The sequence below is a fragment of the Anabrus simplex genome, chromosome X (assembly GCF_040414725.1).
Source record: "Anabrus simplex isolate iqAnaSimp1 chromosome X, ASM4041472v1, whole genome shotgun sequence".
In the NCBI taxonomy this organism is placed as follows: Eukaryota; Metazoa; Arthropoda; class Insecta; order Orthoptera; family Tettigoniidae; genus Anabrus; species Anabrus simplex.
In genome coordinates, this window is record NC_090279.1 from 190,442,344 (window position 1) to 190,459,082 (window position 16,739).

The 16,739-nt window shown below is 37.0% G+C and overlaps 1 protein-coding gene across 2 annotated transcripts in view; it reads left to right on the plus strand.

The window, feature by feature from the left end:
* LOC136886481 (phenoloxidase 2) overlaps positions 1-9,249 on the plus strand; it is a 127,290-nt gene extending 118,041 nt beyond the window's left edge. For both annotated transcript variants that reach the window (XM_067159284.2, XM_067159282.2), the window contains exons 12-13: positions 1,540-1,766; positions 8,821-9,249. In XM_067159284.2, the coding sequence (XP_067015385.2) occupies positions 1,540-1,766; positions 8,821-9,039 (446 nt within the window). In that variant the 3' untranslated portion in view covers positions 9,040-9,249. The remainder of the gene's footprint in view (positions 1-1,539; positions 1,767-8,820) is intronic.
* The last annotated feature ends 7,490 nt before the right edge of the window (positions 9,250-16,739 follow it).

Consider the following 16,739-nt stretch of genomic DNA (forward strand, 5'->3'; position numbering starts at 1 on the left):
GTCTTCTCTTGAAAGACCTATTCCATCAGTGTCCTTCCCTGCATAAATATATGCATTGTACAAATAACTATTTTTCGAATCAGTTAGGCACATCAATTTCACTCCATACTTCTCAGGCTTGTTCGGAATATACATTCTGAACTTACACCGACCTCTGAAACCAATTAGCATCTCATCTACTGTTGCATTTGTGCCAATGGAGTAACACCTTTGAGAGTTCTGAATCAACATATTCAGAAGCTCAGATATGGGTGCAATAGGATCTGTCTCTCTCCGCTGCGTTCTGTCTTCAGGATTGTCAAAACGCAGGCTGCACAGGAGAATGGAAAACCTTGTACCTGACATCACAACACGAAATATTTCACGGCCCGTACCGTCAGCTGCGAAGACTGAAGCGATGTCCTCTTTGTTAGATTTGAAAACCGCCGAATAAATAAGAAGGCCTAGAAAAGCTTTCATTTCAACTGCGTCAACATTTTGTAATTCTGGTCGGGTAGACTTTCAGTAATTACTTCTCATTGCACTGAGTTTCACATTTGTCCATCGCACTAGTAAGTTCACCATTTCTTCACTAAATATTAGTGTCCATGCCGTAACAGGATCCACACTGTTTCCAACTCGAGCTGAAGGGCGCAAACCGGGAAGGTGAATCACGATATTGTGACGAGGTGTACGCACATTCTGTGGAGGTTCCGCAGACGACCATTTGTACCTATTTCTACCATAAAAACACTTAGAACGTGAATCATCAGACAGTAGCGCGGAACTTTCATCTTCTTCTCCCTCTCCTTCAGTCTCAGTATCGGTATTGTGATCACTCTCTATTTCACTATCACCATCGTCCACATCACTCATGTCTTCTTCAAACCACTCGGTAATTGTTCCTTCGTAATTTGCATCACATGTTCGGACACTCGCCGAAGTACCTGCACGCTGACTCATTGCTACACACAGCACTATCAACTGAAGACTGCTTCAAACCATGGACGTGCGGTCACCCAGGCCGCTACGAAACTCATCAGCTTCTTATCGCAGCTGTACGGTTATTTATGACAGATAAGATAAATACAGTGGAGAGGTCATCTTAAAATAGAAAGGTACTGCAAGCAAATATACTGGCAGGGCGATAAGCGAGGTGTGGCACGGGTTTACTTTTCCACCGCGGTCATGTTGACCGCACGTCCATAGTTAAGGGTTAACCCAGTTTTAATTGTAAATGGCTCAGATATTTCTCCTCTGAATTTTACTTTGGATTTGCTGTTTGTTAGAGTTAATTGTTGTTGTTGTTGTTGTTGTTGTTGTTGTTGTTATTATTATTATTATTATTATTATTATTATTATTATTATTATTATTATTATTATTATTATTATTATTATTATTATTATTATTATTATTAGTATTATTATTATTATTATTCATGATAACCTCCTCTTCATCCCAAAGTTATTGGCTTGCACATCTCTTTCATACAATTTTCATTTATTGTGCTCTATAATATTCCTTGATATCGTTTTAATAACCTGTCAATAATTTTTCAGTCCTTACGGGTACAAATGTCATTGAGCAAAGATCTGTTGATTCTTCCATCACCACACCATACGAATATACGTTCCGTGACCTGAGTGTCGAACAGCCTCCTACGGATGGATCACAGTTCAACTACTTTGGTTGTGGATGGCCTCAACACATGCTCATTCCTAAAGGATCACCAGAAGGACTGATGTTTGATCTCGTTGTTATGATATCCAACTACATTGATGACAGGGTAAGTATTAGCCTGTACAAAATCTTCTTTCTTTTCATCTGCAGAGCTCTCCAGCCTCGGATTGATCCACATACTGGAGACATTAAATCCAATCTCTTATCTAATGCATGGAAACAGCTTTTCATCTCTGTCATTTATTTTATTTATTGTGTGGCATTACATGAGGAAGAAAAACAACTATACATACAAAGTACTGAAAATACAAATAATAATAATAATAATAATAATAATAATAATAATAATAATAATAATAATAATAATAACAAATAAAACATACATACAAATAATAAAATACCAGGGCTATTTGAAAAGTCATGGCAGCAATGGGGTGTGGGTGCATCTTTCTGGCCACGATAATGCTTCCTATATCAGTTGTCTGACAACAGCAGTGTATTGTTGAAGTAACCAAATTTGGGCAGCGTTCGTACATCTTAGTCCATGTGACCTCGATTTTATTCCCAAAGTGAAGTAGCCATTGCATGGGAAACGTTTTGCCAGCAAACAAGACATTGTATCAGCATTGGAAATTTATTGAACATCTCCCTTGGTAAATTATTCCAATCCCTAAATCGTCTCCCTATAAACAAATATTTACCCCAATTTTTCCTCTTGAATTCCAATTTTTATCTTCATATTATGATCTTTCCTACTTTTAAAGACACCACTCAAACTTATTCATCTACTAATGTTATTCCATGCTGTTTTTCCACTGACAGCTCAGAACATCCTGCTTACATATAATTTACAAAGTTTATTCCTCCTACTCAATACTGTACAATAATTACAATGTCTATAAATACATTACAATATGTCATCAAGGGACTAGTTGTGACCCTATGTGGGTCATCATCAGCCTAACTAAGATACACTTATGGATTTGCCCAAGTCCTAAAACAAAATTACATTGTGGAAATAAAAATAAAAATAGTGAACTGTGTATGTGATGCGATAATGTACATATAAAATTGTGGAGTGATGAAATGTTGATAGATAAAATAATGCTGTATTGATCAATGACAAATAAAATTTCAGGTTTTACATCAATTACAATTAGACTGCAAGAATAATATCACACGATTTTTTACAACGATAATTAAATATGCCCTTGTTCAATGAATACTCTAAAATTGCACATTAAAGTATAAAATGCTAGTTGAATGCAAAGTCCAGATATTTCTATTGAGTTTTATAATTCAAGTGCATCTTCAGGTAGAGAATTGAATATTTTAATTGAATGCACCAATGTTTGCATTCAACTGGCAGAGGTTAAGGGAAAGAAGACACAGTGGTGGACAGACAAATTAAGAAAGGAACAAGGTGAAGAAAGAAATGGATAAGGAAAAGCAAAAAACGTATCAGAGGGAGGAGAATAAGATAGAAAGGTCACATGTGGAATACAAAAGATTGAAACTACAAGTAAAGAGGAGTATCAAGGAGAAAAGGAGAAATGTTGGGAAGAGTTTACCAAAAAAATTGAGCAAGATAGTTGAAGAAATCAGAAACTATTATACAGAGTAATAAAATCAAAAGAATAAATTGAAAAAAAAAATCAAGGTATTAAAGAGAGAAGATGGATCAATAGTACATGACAAAAAGTGTCTTCAGAAGGTGATAACAAAGTATTTTGAAAAACTTTATAATGAGAATGACTGCTCGGGGGAAGAAGGAGATAAGAAAATGGAAATAACAGATGGAGAAAAAGAAGAGAACACGATAATATGGTTTGAACTTGAAAGGGCAGTGAAAGCAATGACCAAAGGCAAAGCAAGTGGAAAAGATGAATTCAATGCTGATATGATTAAGGCAGCAGGAAGCATTTGACTACAGTGGCTATACAGAGCCCTCAATGCCATATGGAAGAATGAAAGGATACCTGAAGATTGTTAACAAAGAAACATTGTACCACTGTTCAAAAAGGAAATAGGAAGAAATGTGAAAATTATAGAGGTACTAGCTGATGTACCCGTGCTTCGCTACGGAATTCTACATTGTATTCAGAATTCTATGCTAGGTAGTGTACACGTTGTGAGCAAGATTGTATTAAATTGCATAGCTCCTAACGTTACCCTAGAAACGCAACGGGGAAGTCACCAAACGTATTTTCTCATATGAAGACTGTGTTAGGGAATTTTCATTGTAATGATAGGCCCGCTTGCCTACCATCAGTCACAACCAGGTTGGGGAATTTTCGTTATAATGGCAGACACTCACTTTCCACAAGCCATTTCATATCCTCAGAAAGACTGTCTCTGTGGTTTTCCCAACTGAAATGAACATAGGTCATTGCAATGACGTAAGTAGGAATGGCGCGATTAAAAGCAATGCTTTCATATGAAGTACTCCATCAAATGAAAGACCACACATTTCTCACTTTTAACGAACAGTACTATGCTGGAATTCCAGAGCTGGAATAACCAAGCCGCAGACAGCTGTGATCCGTGAACACTCTTCGTCTTTTTTCGGCGGTGCGAGGGGTGGGGGGTGGGAGAAGGTGAATAGTGGAGAGTCCCAAGGCAAAAACTATGCCCTTTCACTAATCTGTTTCCTAGGAGTACCCGATGAGTCGGAAAATATCAATTCACTATACTGCAAACGGAAAAATCTATCTGACTTGGAGGCAATTTTTTCCTCCAAGCCAGAGGAGAAGCCCCGTCTTCACTGCTAATTTGGAATTAAAGAATGTAGAATTAAGTGAAGAGGAAGAAGCTTTTCTTAAGAAACAGCTCTTTTCAGGGTTGACTTTTGAGTTATTTAGTGAATTGTGGTGCTATAATTTGAAATAGGCTTAAATTGTAATTCTAGACCAGGTCATACTACCACTACTACTACTACTACTACTACTACTAACTGAGCCTCTGCCGTAAGTGTGCATACAGCTCATTCAAAACAGCGCGTCAGAGTAAGGATCGAATAGCTGGAATACTATGATGAACCAGTGTGTTACGTACCTGCAATATCAGAAAATGTATGAACCAGAGGAATGGCATGCTAAAGAAGAAAGTTTTCCAACTCCCCAGCTACAGTATATCCCGAAAAAGTTCAGTCAGGCTGTTCAACTCGGTACGCAGTAGTAATCCCATCTATCGGAGTTGAGCGGCACCATAAGAAACAAAGAACATCACAACAAACAATGGTCAATGTAAAGTTATTGTTGATCAGTGTTATGCTCTTTCGATATTGTAGGCCTTCTGAAATACCACTCTTATCATAGTCGGTAGAGTAAAACTGAATGAAACATAAATTATCGGAAATTGTATTGTCTATAACTTTTGTAATGTAGTACATTTCGATAGCACCAATAACATAGGTACCGGTATTTAAAAATTAAATTTTAGGCGCCTTCCCCTAAACTACCATTTCATCTCGGGCGAATAAAATTATTTACAGCCTAGACTGTAGTTTCTTATTCCCTGACTCTATATAGCGGTTTTCATTAAATTCTGTTCACCCATTTTCTCGTGGCTCAGCATTGATATGGACTTAGCAACAAAAATACAAATTCATTAATATCTGTGTTATCAGAGCCGGTACGGTAAAAATGTATGACATAATTGATTGAAAATTTAATTCTATATAACTTTAGTTATATAGTATTTATCGATAGGACCGCTAATAATATAAATATTCGATAATTAAATTTAAGGCCTTCCCCTAAACTACCATTTCACTCAGCATGAATAAAATGATTTACAGCCTAGATTGTAGTGGCTCATCCCCGGACTTTAATACCGATTTTCATTAAATTCTCTTCAGCCGTTTTCTCGTGATGCGTGTACATACATACAGACAGACGGACAGACAGACAGACAGACAGATAGACAGACAGAAATTACGGAAAAGTAAAAAGTACATTTTCTTGTTACTATGGACATGACCAATACAGAAATGCCATTCTTTTCAAATTCTGAGCAATGTACAGACAAAACTCTTATTTTATATATATATAGATAACCCTGTTATAATATGGGCTAAAAATAATGGAGAAAGTCATAGACAAAAGACTGAGGAATATAATAGAAACACAGTTTGAGGAAGAACAATATGGATTTAGACCGAATAGATGAACAATATACTTAATATTTACAGTGCGAACAATAATGGAAAAACATCTGGAAAGGAACATGGAAATCATATTCATATTCGAAACAGACTTTCAACATGTTAGGTCGTGTTACGTACATGTAGTACGTGTTGAAGGGATGTTAAGTACAGAACAAAAATGGCCAACCGGACACCAGTGGGATCCGAACCCACAACCTCCCGATTTTGCGTCGGTTGCTCTACCAATTGAGCTATGATGGCCTAGGCCATCTTTGTTCTGTTTGAAAGGATCTGAGCTACAGGTCTGGCACTGCTGCTAGCACACTGTAGAGTGCGTTTAAGTCGCCCTTTGTGGGGCATGTCAATGAATATTGAATTTTCACGACCGCATTGTAATCGAAACAGACTTTCAACGTATTAGGTCGTGTTACGTACATGTAGTACGTGTTGAAGAGATGTTAAGTACAGAACAAAAATGGCCAACCGGACACCAGTGGGATTCAAACCCACAACCTCTCGATTTTGCGTCGGTTGCTCTACCAATTGAGCTATGTACGTAACACGAGACGAGTATTTATATGATTTTAGAGTTCATTCTAGAAGTTGTGAGACATAGAGTTGACGTCAGGGTAGTGGGAGAATCTGCTGATTGTCCAAGATGGTGGTCAGTAAGTGAGAAACAAGGCTGGCAGAAAGTAGTATAATATGAAGTGCTGGGGGGTATACAGGATAAGTCTTGGGTATCACAGCACAATTTAACAAAGCCGAGCTTTCAGCCAAATTACATTGGCCTTTATCAGGACATGTGAAGGTCTGCCTCCAACAGTGAGCAGAGAGATTCTTCGAAGGAACATGGAAGTCACGACTATACTATCCACGGCCCCTGCACTAACTAGACTCGGGGATCGTCGCGCTGTGCTGTGGTGGTTGGGAGGGAAGTTGCTGATTCACCGCCCTCTGTCGATAGTTTCTTGAATGCTTCACACTGGGCCATGGTGGTGTCATGCATGTATTTCTGGAGTACAGGTTTCCATGTATTTGATAACTTGAAGCCATCTTCCCTGTTGATCTTATTTGGATGCAGCTCTATCTCTATGGCTTCCCTTACAAGTTGAGCATAGAAGTCTTTTACAACCACGATGACCTTCGCCTGGCCAAAGAGTATTTCGTGGTCTGTACTGTAGAAATGTTCTGCTATGGCAGACTGGCTTATAGCATTTTTCCGTGGAGGATGAGACTGACAGTTTTAACTGACCTGTTGTGTTCTTTCATCCTGGTGCTAAAAAGTCTTTTTGTCATGCCATTGTATGAGCAACCACAACCACATGGAAGTTCATAGACACTCGGTGTTTCAAGGGGTGGTTTCTTTTTTTGACTGGTTGAAACAGGGATTTGAGCTTCCGGTTTGTGGTGAAAACGGGAATTATATTGTGCTTCCTAAGAATGTGCCCTATTCTGTCAGTTATACCTGCTACGTAAGGAAGAAATACTTCTTTTTTTCTGTAGTCCTGGTTTGTACTGTCCCTGTTAGGCTCCTTGATCTTCACGAGTGTGCTGTGTCTCCTGACGTATAGCTGTTTTTCTTCATGGATGTGTCAATTCTCTTAATGCACTCAAGTGGTTATCAGCGTCTGCAATGTTATTAACCCTAGTAAATAACGTTCAAAGGAGAGCTCCTTTTTGGCAGGGTTGTGATGTGAGGACTTACAAAGGTATCTTTTAGAGTGTGCAGGTTTCGAAGGTCATCGCACCTGTAAAACACTCCTATACTTGACGTGTAAGGGAAGCCATAGAGATAGAGCTGCGTCCAAATAACATCAACAAGGAAGATGGCTTCAAGTTATCAAATACATGGAGATGTGTACTCCAGAAATACATGCAAAATACCACCATGGCATAGCGTGATGCACTCAAGAAACTGTCGACAGAGGGCGGTGAATCATTATGCTAGTGTAATGGACTAGTACAACTTGGAAACAATTCTCTAAACCCACGGGTAAATAGTGGAAATATCGAGCTCGATTTGTAGGTGTTGTTGTTATTATTATTGTTATTGTTGTTGTTATTATTATTATTATTACTACTACTTGTGAGGTACGGCTATGAAGTTGTTTACGTCTATTAGTATTATTATTATTATTATTTACGTAGTTATATACAGACTTTATTTGGTATAAATCGTAGTCCTGTCATTTATTATTTGTGTGTTGTATGATCTGTCTTGTGTAACAAAACATGTGAGGTTATGTCACAATATGTCTGCTGTATGTATATTAATTAGACTTTATTTAATGTAAGAACATGTAATTAATAGTATATAACTTATTATTACCTGTAAATATGATGTATAAATCCGATGTAATGTTGTGCAACACAGGGTAAGATTCCAGAGCAACGCACCTTTGTCACTCGAGTCGTGTCATACTTTTCTAGAAGCCTGGCCAGGCAAGGTATTAAAGAGGCGGTCTTAGGTTGTGAGTTAGGTTATTAGTGAGGAGTTGTTAGTAAGTGTGTGAAATCATGTTGCGAGTTTGTTGTGTTGGTAGTTGGTTGACATGCTAATGTGGAAGTCTTCTTCTTCTTCTTCTTCGAATCAATTCAAGATGGTAGTTCATTAGTGTGTGTATATAATTTGTAAATAAAACAGTGTACACAATTGACAGTATGTCCTGAGTGCATCTTTGTGAATACAATAACCAGTAACTTCCCTCCCAACTACCACAGCACAGCGCGACGATCCCTGAGTCTAGTTAGTGCGGGGGGGCGTGGATAGTATGGTCGTGACTTCCATGTTCCGTTGAAGAATTTCTTAGCTCACTGTCTGAGGCAGACCTTCAGATGTCCTGATGAAGGCCAAAGTAATTTGCTAGAAAGCTCTGTTATGTTAAATAAATATATATAACTGGCTTTAATCCAGTTAGCATATTTAATTCTTTAATTCATAGGTATCTTTCTTTTGCACTTCATTAACCGTGATTTTAGAAATGAAATGAAATATCACCGATATTTGCAGGTCGAGCAGCGTCCATCAACCAACCAGTGTCAAGATGGTCACAGTTACTGTGGTATACGGGACCAGTTGTATCCTGATCGACGAGCCATGGGCTTCCCATTCGACCGCCTGCCTCGTAGGAATGTCCAAACACTGAGCCAGTTTCTTACTCCTAATATGAGAACTGCAAATGTTACCATCATCCACAACGACATCACTGTACCATTTAGAAATCCTTGAAACGATGTCTCCTCATCAGTTTAGTAGGAGAGTTCAGAACACATGCATTATGTTTGTATCATATGTGTAATTAAAAAATAATTTGAAATGCTTTGTTTTTTATAATACTAGTCTTGTAATACACAGACAAAGAGACAAGTAAGTGAGGTACAGTACTTGAAAGCCATTCTGAAATATTAAAGAAAATGAATAATTTTTGAACTAATTAAATACACTTAATTGTTTTACATTGACCCTTACATTTCCCATTCCATTGATAACATATCTAGAGCTCAGGGCTGAGGTGCCCTTTAAAGCTCTAAGGCTGAGCCTACACTTAAATCCCCAAGGAGCCAAGGAGCTGCTTGTCATCGTAGTTGGAGAAACCCACAATGCTAATTGTCTGCTGCTACAATCTAGGGGTGTGTGTGAGAACGAAAACAGTACAGTATAATGAAACATAAGGGATACAGGATTTTCAACGATATTTAATGAAAGATAGCATTGTTTTATGACATGGTTAAACCATGCTTATTGAGTGAACTATCGCAGCCTTAAGAAAGGTATAGAGCTGAAACAAACCCTATGCTGGTCTTAATAAAACATGTGCGCCCCCTTGTGCTTTGAATATTATGGCTTTATTATTCTTTCTTTGATTTTGGCCATCTAAGGACCATGGAAAGTAACCCTGTGCATTCATCTTAATCCTTCTTTTCTTGACTTCCAATAGTTCTTCATCCTTTTACTTTGCTGTTTCCTCCTCTCTTGTGTCCAGATGTTATTATTACCGTTCCTCTTTTCCCTCTCCTGGAAACCCTTGAAATTTTGTATCAATCTTCTGAAAGTTGTTCTGTTTTGTATAACATCATCTGTTATTCCAATCTCTGTCATATCTGTTTTTAATCCTTGGATCCACTGGTTGCCATTCTTGCTCTTGTAAACAAGGTTAAACACTTGTTTTCTCAATCTATTGTTATCCATCCTCATTATGTGACCAAAAAATTAATTCTCTTCTTTCTGATGGTGTCTAACAGCCTTTCATTTTCTTCATCCTTGTACAGATCTTTATTCAACCTATGTCTAAACTCTCCTTTTTTTGTTTTCAATGGTCCTCAGATTTTCCTTAAGATTTAACTTTCTTTTTTCTCTATCCTTTCTTCTCTTCCCGAAATCTCTTCATCCTCTCACTGAAATTCTTCTTACATTCTTCTGTCCAGGTTTTATTAGTTCTAGCTGTTGGCTCTGCGAAACAATGGTTTTTAATCAGTGTTCTGAAAGCAGATCGGTTCTTCACAGTTTCCTGGTTGATGTTGATTTCCTGAAGATCTGATTCTATTTCATTTAGCCAATTGTTCTTGACTTTCAGTGTGAGGGAAAGATTTAGAATTCTTTTGGTCAGTGTATCATTGTTCATTTTGAGAATGTGACCATAGAATTTTAACCTCAATTCCTGATAGTGTCTGAGATTTTTTCAGTATGGCAATAAATTTCATGAAATTTCCTCTTCATCCATACTCCCACTGTGCAGCCTGAGCCAAAAATGTTTTTTCTTTCTTGTTTTTCTGTATCTTTTATGAGTGATCTACCACCAATGATTAAGGTTTCTGATGCATATAGTGCTTCAGGTTTTATTACTGTATTGTTTTCCAAGATAATGATTTTTTGTTATATCTGTTCCAAGTGATTCGATAATGCTTTCTGTAATTTAGTAATTCTCTCCTTATTTGCTTCACGATTTAATCCAGAAGGTTGAATGATTTCTCCAAGGTATTTGAATTTATTTACTTGGGAAATTTGTTCAGTTTTAGTCATCATAGATTGCCCATCTAGAAACCAAGAGTCCTTCCATGTACTGGGTTTTTTCATATGCTATTTGAAGTCCTGTCTTGGCTGCAATTTCATGTAGGTTTTCGAGGGAGTGGATACTTCATGCTATTATTAGAAAGAATTGCCAGTATTATTATTATTATTATTATTATTATTATTATTATTATTATTATTATTACATAACTCAGTGTGAGCTAATACATTAAAAAATGTTTCATTGTACTCAGAACATCAGTTGGAGAATCCTTCGATAATCTGCACTTATTTACTGGTCTTAAAATTGTTTTTTTTTTAACTTTCAATGATTTTCCAAACATAATAGGCGTAGCAATAAAATGTGTAATACTTTCCAAGGGTTCACTAATGTACTCATCTACACATTTATTGAGCTGTGAAGGTTTTTTATTAATTTGAAATAACACTTCTCTCTTATTAATGTGTAAGTGAAAAATACAATTTATTTAATTATTCTATTTTTAATTTTTTCCATACCTGATATGTGTAACGTGCACCTCTTGAAGTGAAGAAAGTTTTGAGCTTTAATGGGTTAAATAAGAATGTGATTTTTGTGGAATTAAGCACGTTTGTTACTTTTGAGATTCATTAAATCTCAGTCTACCCTACAAAAAATATCACATTTCACCACTGCTAGAATTAACCTTTTTAGGACTAATTGGCAATATATTGTCAGTGCCTGCTCGTGTGAAAAAGACCAAATGATGATATATCGCCAAAGTCATGCAAGTTGAGAAGATCAATTGGTGATATTTTGTCAATGTCATTAACCGAGAATGTGTTTTAAAAGCCAGACTGATGGACTCAGACGGTTGAGGTGCTGGCTTTCTGACCCCAACTTTCCAGGTTTGATTCTGATTCAGTCCGGTGGTATTTGAATCTTCGCTTATCAAGATAGCATCAAGCAACCATACTCTCAACCGCTGACTAAAAAATTAGTGGTAAAAATCATTCAAGGTGATCAAATACATCAGCCTTGTGTCAGTAGATTTACTCGCACATAAAAGAACCCCTGCAAGACTAAATTTAGGCATCTCGGCATCTTTGCAAACTGTAAAAGTAGTTAGTGGGATGTAAAGCAAATAATACTATTATTGTGTTTTAAAAGTTATTTTATTCACAATATTTTACATTTTTTTAATTGTTGAGTTAAAGTATAATTTTCTAAACATTTTGGAATGGAAAGTACTATGGAAATCTTGATTACAATCTATATTAAGGACTGAGAAAGGGAGAACTTCAAAATATTCCTTGGTATTTTTCACCACGCCACCCTAGCATGGGGAAAAGCAGCTTATTTCAGTTACATCTTCCGAAGTGACAATTACAACCTGATACAATTGATCATAGACAGCTAAGGAAGTGAAACGTGGACAAGGATGGAGAAGATTATCCTGGACACAGAACCTCTGACAGTGGTTTGACATCCATAATGCAGGATATGGGAAGTAGGAAATATTACTCCAACCTCCTGTGATTAGAGAGACAAATAATGTTTACTGATATATATCAAAAAACAGGAAGATCAGAAATCCCAGCAAGTGGCTGTGGGGTTTGGGTCACGTAGCTATCAGTTTGCATTAGGGAGACTGGTTTGAACCCCACTGTCAGCAGCCGTGAAGATAGTGTTCCGTGGTTTCCCATTTTTACACCAGGCAAATGCTGGAACTATAACTCCTTCCCATTCCTAGCCCTTTCCTATCCCATCATTACCTTAAGACCTATCTGTGCTGGTGCAACGTAAAGCAAATGTCTGGCTCCATGGCTAAACAGTTAGCATACTGACCTTTGGTCACAGGGGTCCCGGGTTTGATTCATGGCAGGGTCGGGAATTTTAACTATAATTATTTAATTTCTCTGATATGAGGGCTGCGTGTATGTGTCATCTTCATCATCATTTCATTAAACCAAATTAAAATAATAAGTGAGTTAAATCCACCTTTTCAATACAAATTAAACAGTGTTTATTAAAAAAACATTTAATGGGACTAGTTTAAGTGGGGAGACCCAGCTTAACAAAGGAAAAAATAGGTTAATATTCATTCAATTGTTAAATATGCTACAATTGTTGTTGACAATTGCTGCACATATTCTAGTATTGGCATGCTTCCTGGCAACCAGAAGCAACTTCAATAATGTCAAAATTTTAATAATTTTAATATTTTAAAATAAAATATTCAAAATTTCCCCCTTTTTTAACAGTATATTACTGTTTCCCTTATAAATTCCAAGTTTATAAGAATTTTCGTACTTTTCCTTTTTTAAAGTGTGTATCAAAACTCCAGCTACAAAATGAACCTCAATCATTAACATAGACTGTGATTTGGATTTTTTTGTCACATTTTTATTCCGAGCACCAGAAAATATTAATAGCTTTTTAAATAAAAATGTTATATAAAATCAAATTTTAATCCTATTGATCTGAATGAGGTACAGATTGTAGTACAACATTATGGGAGGAATCTGAAAAAATCATAATTATCCGTGAATCAGTAAGAAAGTTATGAAGGAAACCCGTGATATAGTCTATTGTTAAAAAGGCGGGAAATTTTGAACATTTTATTTTAAAACGTTATAATTAGAATTTTGACATTATTGAAGTTGCTTCTGATTGCTCTGAAGCACGCCAATACTGGGATATGTGCAGCATTTGTCAACAACCGTTTGGAGCATATTTAACAATCGAATGAATATTGGCCTATTTTCCCCCGTGTTGAGCTAGGTCTCCCCCCTTAACCTATTTAAAGATCATCTTCAGCCATATCGCGTGTAGAACAACGTATTTGAAACACAGTGCTTTTAAAGATGGTCTTAAAACATAGAAGTTTAACACTATGAAAAAATTGTTTTAGAATTTCCTTTAAACACTTTTGTTCAATTAGCTGTAGGGATATATGAGAAGAAGAAGTCTTTTAATATTCTTCGTAGTATTCAAGAGCGTGGATACACAATCTCGATGAGGTACGGAATTGGGCATATATGCAAAGTAATGTCCTAATTAAAATAAGAGTTGAACAAATATATTATTGTAGTGAAAAGACGCGAAGGTCGCCCACGGGTGTCAATAAACGTAAGGAACTTCATCTTTTGGTCCGTATTGAACTGAGATCACAATTAAATTAGAATATAGCGGGTTCCACCTTTTCAATACAAAATACAATGTTGTTGGATAGTATTTACAACATTATTTATTACAGAACATGTTTCGGTGTTCAATTTTTGACACCATCATCAGCTGTTCAGAAAGTGCGAAAAAACTTTGCAATCTAAACATTAAACAACATATTGTCATACGTAACTCCTTAATATACATATATACAAACATAGAATATTGCACTAGTTAAATCCTAAAACATCTACAGTAAATTATGCTATATTAAAACTCTAATATGTAACAAGAGAATTCTTGTAAGTCATAAATATAAAATTTCTCGTCTGTTTGATGAGTTGTCTTCACATTCCTTAATTCGATAGTACGATAGTACAAAATCACAGACCTTCTGTCCCTGGTTATGCAAGACCAATAGCTTTCTAATCTATAGAGGGGAGTGTCTTGCCATGAAGCAATCGAAGTGAAGATTGCCCATTGTTGCCGAATAGTTACCGCAGGTCAGTTCCTACCTAGCCCTCACAGGAGAAGTTTCCGTTAAACCAGCATTGAAGTGCTGTAGCTCTATGCCTTGTATGTCATTGCGTATGGCTTGGCAACACCGAGGACTAAATAACCAGTGCTGCTGGCTTTCGTACTCTTGAGTGTTGCAGTGTATTGAGTGTGAGATTTTCGCTGATGGTTTTTTTGGAATATGATATTTTATCCAATCGGAAGTATATTATGTCCATGTGTTAAGTAATGGCGAGTGCTAAAAACAAAGTCATTTATAGTGAAGGGAGACAGACTATAATCTATTAGCTTCATAGTCCATATTGATAGTTCAAGCACACAAGTATGAAGGATACATTCTCCACCTAATCAATACTTTATTTTACACAGTGCCAATATTATTTACATAAAAGGACAATACTGGTTCCGACCTGTAAATAGGTCATCTTCAGCTGTTGAAGAAGCTGCTTAATAGCGACTGTACAGAATAAATACTATTAAAATTAAACAAGAATGCCATTCAAATAAACATGAATGCCACTATTCTAAAAAAAAGGTTAAGATATATACATATGGTACATATGGCGCGTTTGCTGTCTACTCTCTCATACTCGCCTTGCTATTTCTGTCACACCACCTGGCGGAACTAGCGCTTGTATAGCTTCGCTTCCAGGGTCTTACTTCAGCTTGTCGTGCTATAGTCATCAATGTGTATGTATATAAACATAAAGTACATGACTGTTAGAACAGTATGGCATTTTAAAAAGAGTATGGAAGAAAAAAATCATTTAGAAAGAAGTGTACAGAAGAGTGAATGCGAGTATCATAAGTAGCTTGGAAGAAACAAAGAATTTTGAAGTAGAAGTCAGACTCCCTCAGAGATCAGTAATAAGTCCCTTTTTGTTCATCATCATCATGGCTGAGGTGACAGAGCCAGTAAGGGAAGAGCTGAAAGTCCTTTATGTTCGCTGATAATATAGTGTTACGTGCAGAAACTAGAGAAATGGCACAAGAGAAACTGGAACAATGGAGAACTGTTATGGAGGAAAGAAGATTAAAGATAAGCAATATAAGATTGAGTTATCTTTGTCTTCAGACCGTAGACAGTAGAACTGACCTGAGGATAGATGAAGACAACTTACAAAAGACAGATCACTTCAAATACCTGCAATCAGTTGTTCAAAAGAATGGAAATGTAAAGAAATAAAAGTAAATAGCCAGATTCAGGCTGGCTGGAGAAAGTGGAAGGAGGTGACAGGAGTGTTATGTGACCAAAGGATGCCTTTGAAATTGAAAGTTTATAAGATGGTAGCGAGACCAGTGTTTACATATGAAACTGGATCATTTCTCATAACAGAGCAAATGTTGGCAGGATGAAAGTTGCTGTGATATATTTGTCAAGTAAGCAGGATGGACAGAATCCAGAATGGGCACATTTGAGCACAGTGAAAGTTGTAGATGTGCCAAAAAAGATCCAAGAAGCCAGGCTCAGATGGTACGATCATATTGTTCGGAGGGGCAAGAACGACATGGGGAAGAAGGCTCTGGAGATTGAATCCCCCCTGTGGCTGGGTGCGGTAGAATAACACCCACGGTACCCTCTGCCTGTCATAAGAGGTGACTAAAAGGGAGCCCAGGGTCTCTGAACTTGGAGCGTGGGTTGGCGACTACGAGGCCCTGAGCTGAGTCCTCGCATTGCTTCCACTTACTTGTACAAGGCTCCTCACTTTCATCTATCCTATCCAACCTCTCTTGATCAACTCTTGTTCTTTTCTGACCCTGACGGTATTAGGTGTCGAGGCCTAGGGAGTCTTTCATTTTCACGCCCTTCATGGCCCTTGCTTTCCTTTTGCCGACATCTTGATTTTTCGAAGTGTTGGATCCCTTCCATATTTTCTCTCTGATTAGTGTTGTATAGAGGATGTTTGCTTAGGTGTACTTCCTCTTAAAACAACAATCACCACCACTCGGGAGATTGAAGTTGAAAGTAGCAGGAGGAAAGGCAGCCTAAGAAAAGAGCGATGGATCTAATCAAACAAGACCTCAATGAGAAAGGTCTAGATGAGGAAATGCCAAAATGTAGAAAGAAATGGAAGTAGCTCATTAAAGATGGCGACACTATATGAAACTGGATAAACAGCAAAGAAGAAGTAAAGAGCGCAAATACTAACTGAAAGTAACAATAGAAGAAAGAAAATGAAATGTACAAACAGGAAAGGACAATTGTAAATTTCTAATACTTTCTTGAGATTACTTAATTTCACAAATTGAATAATTT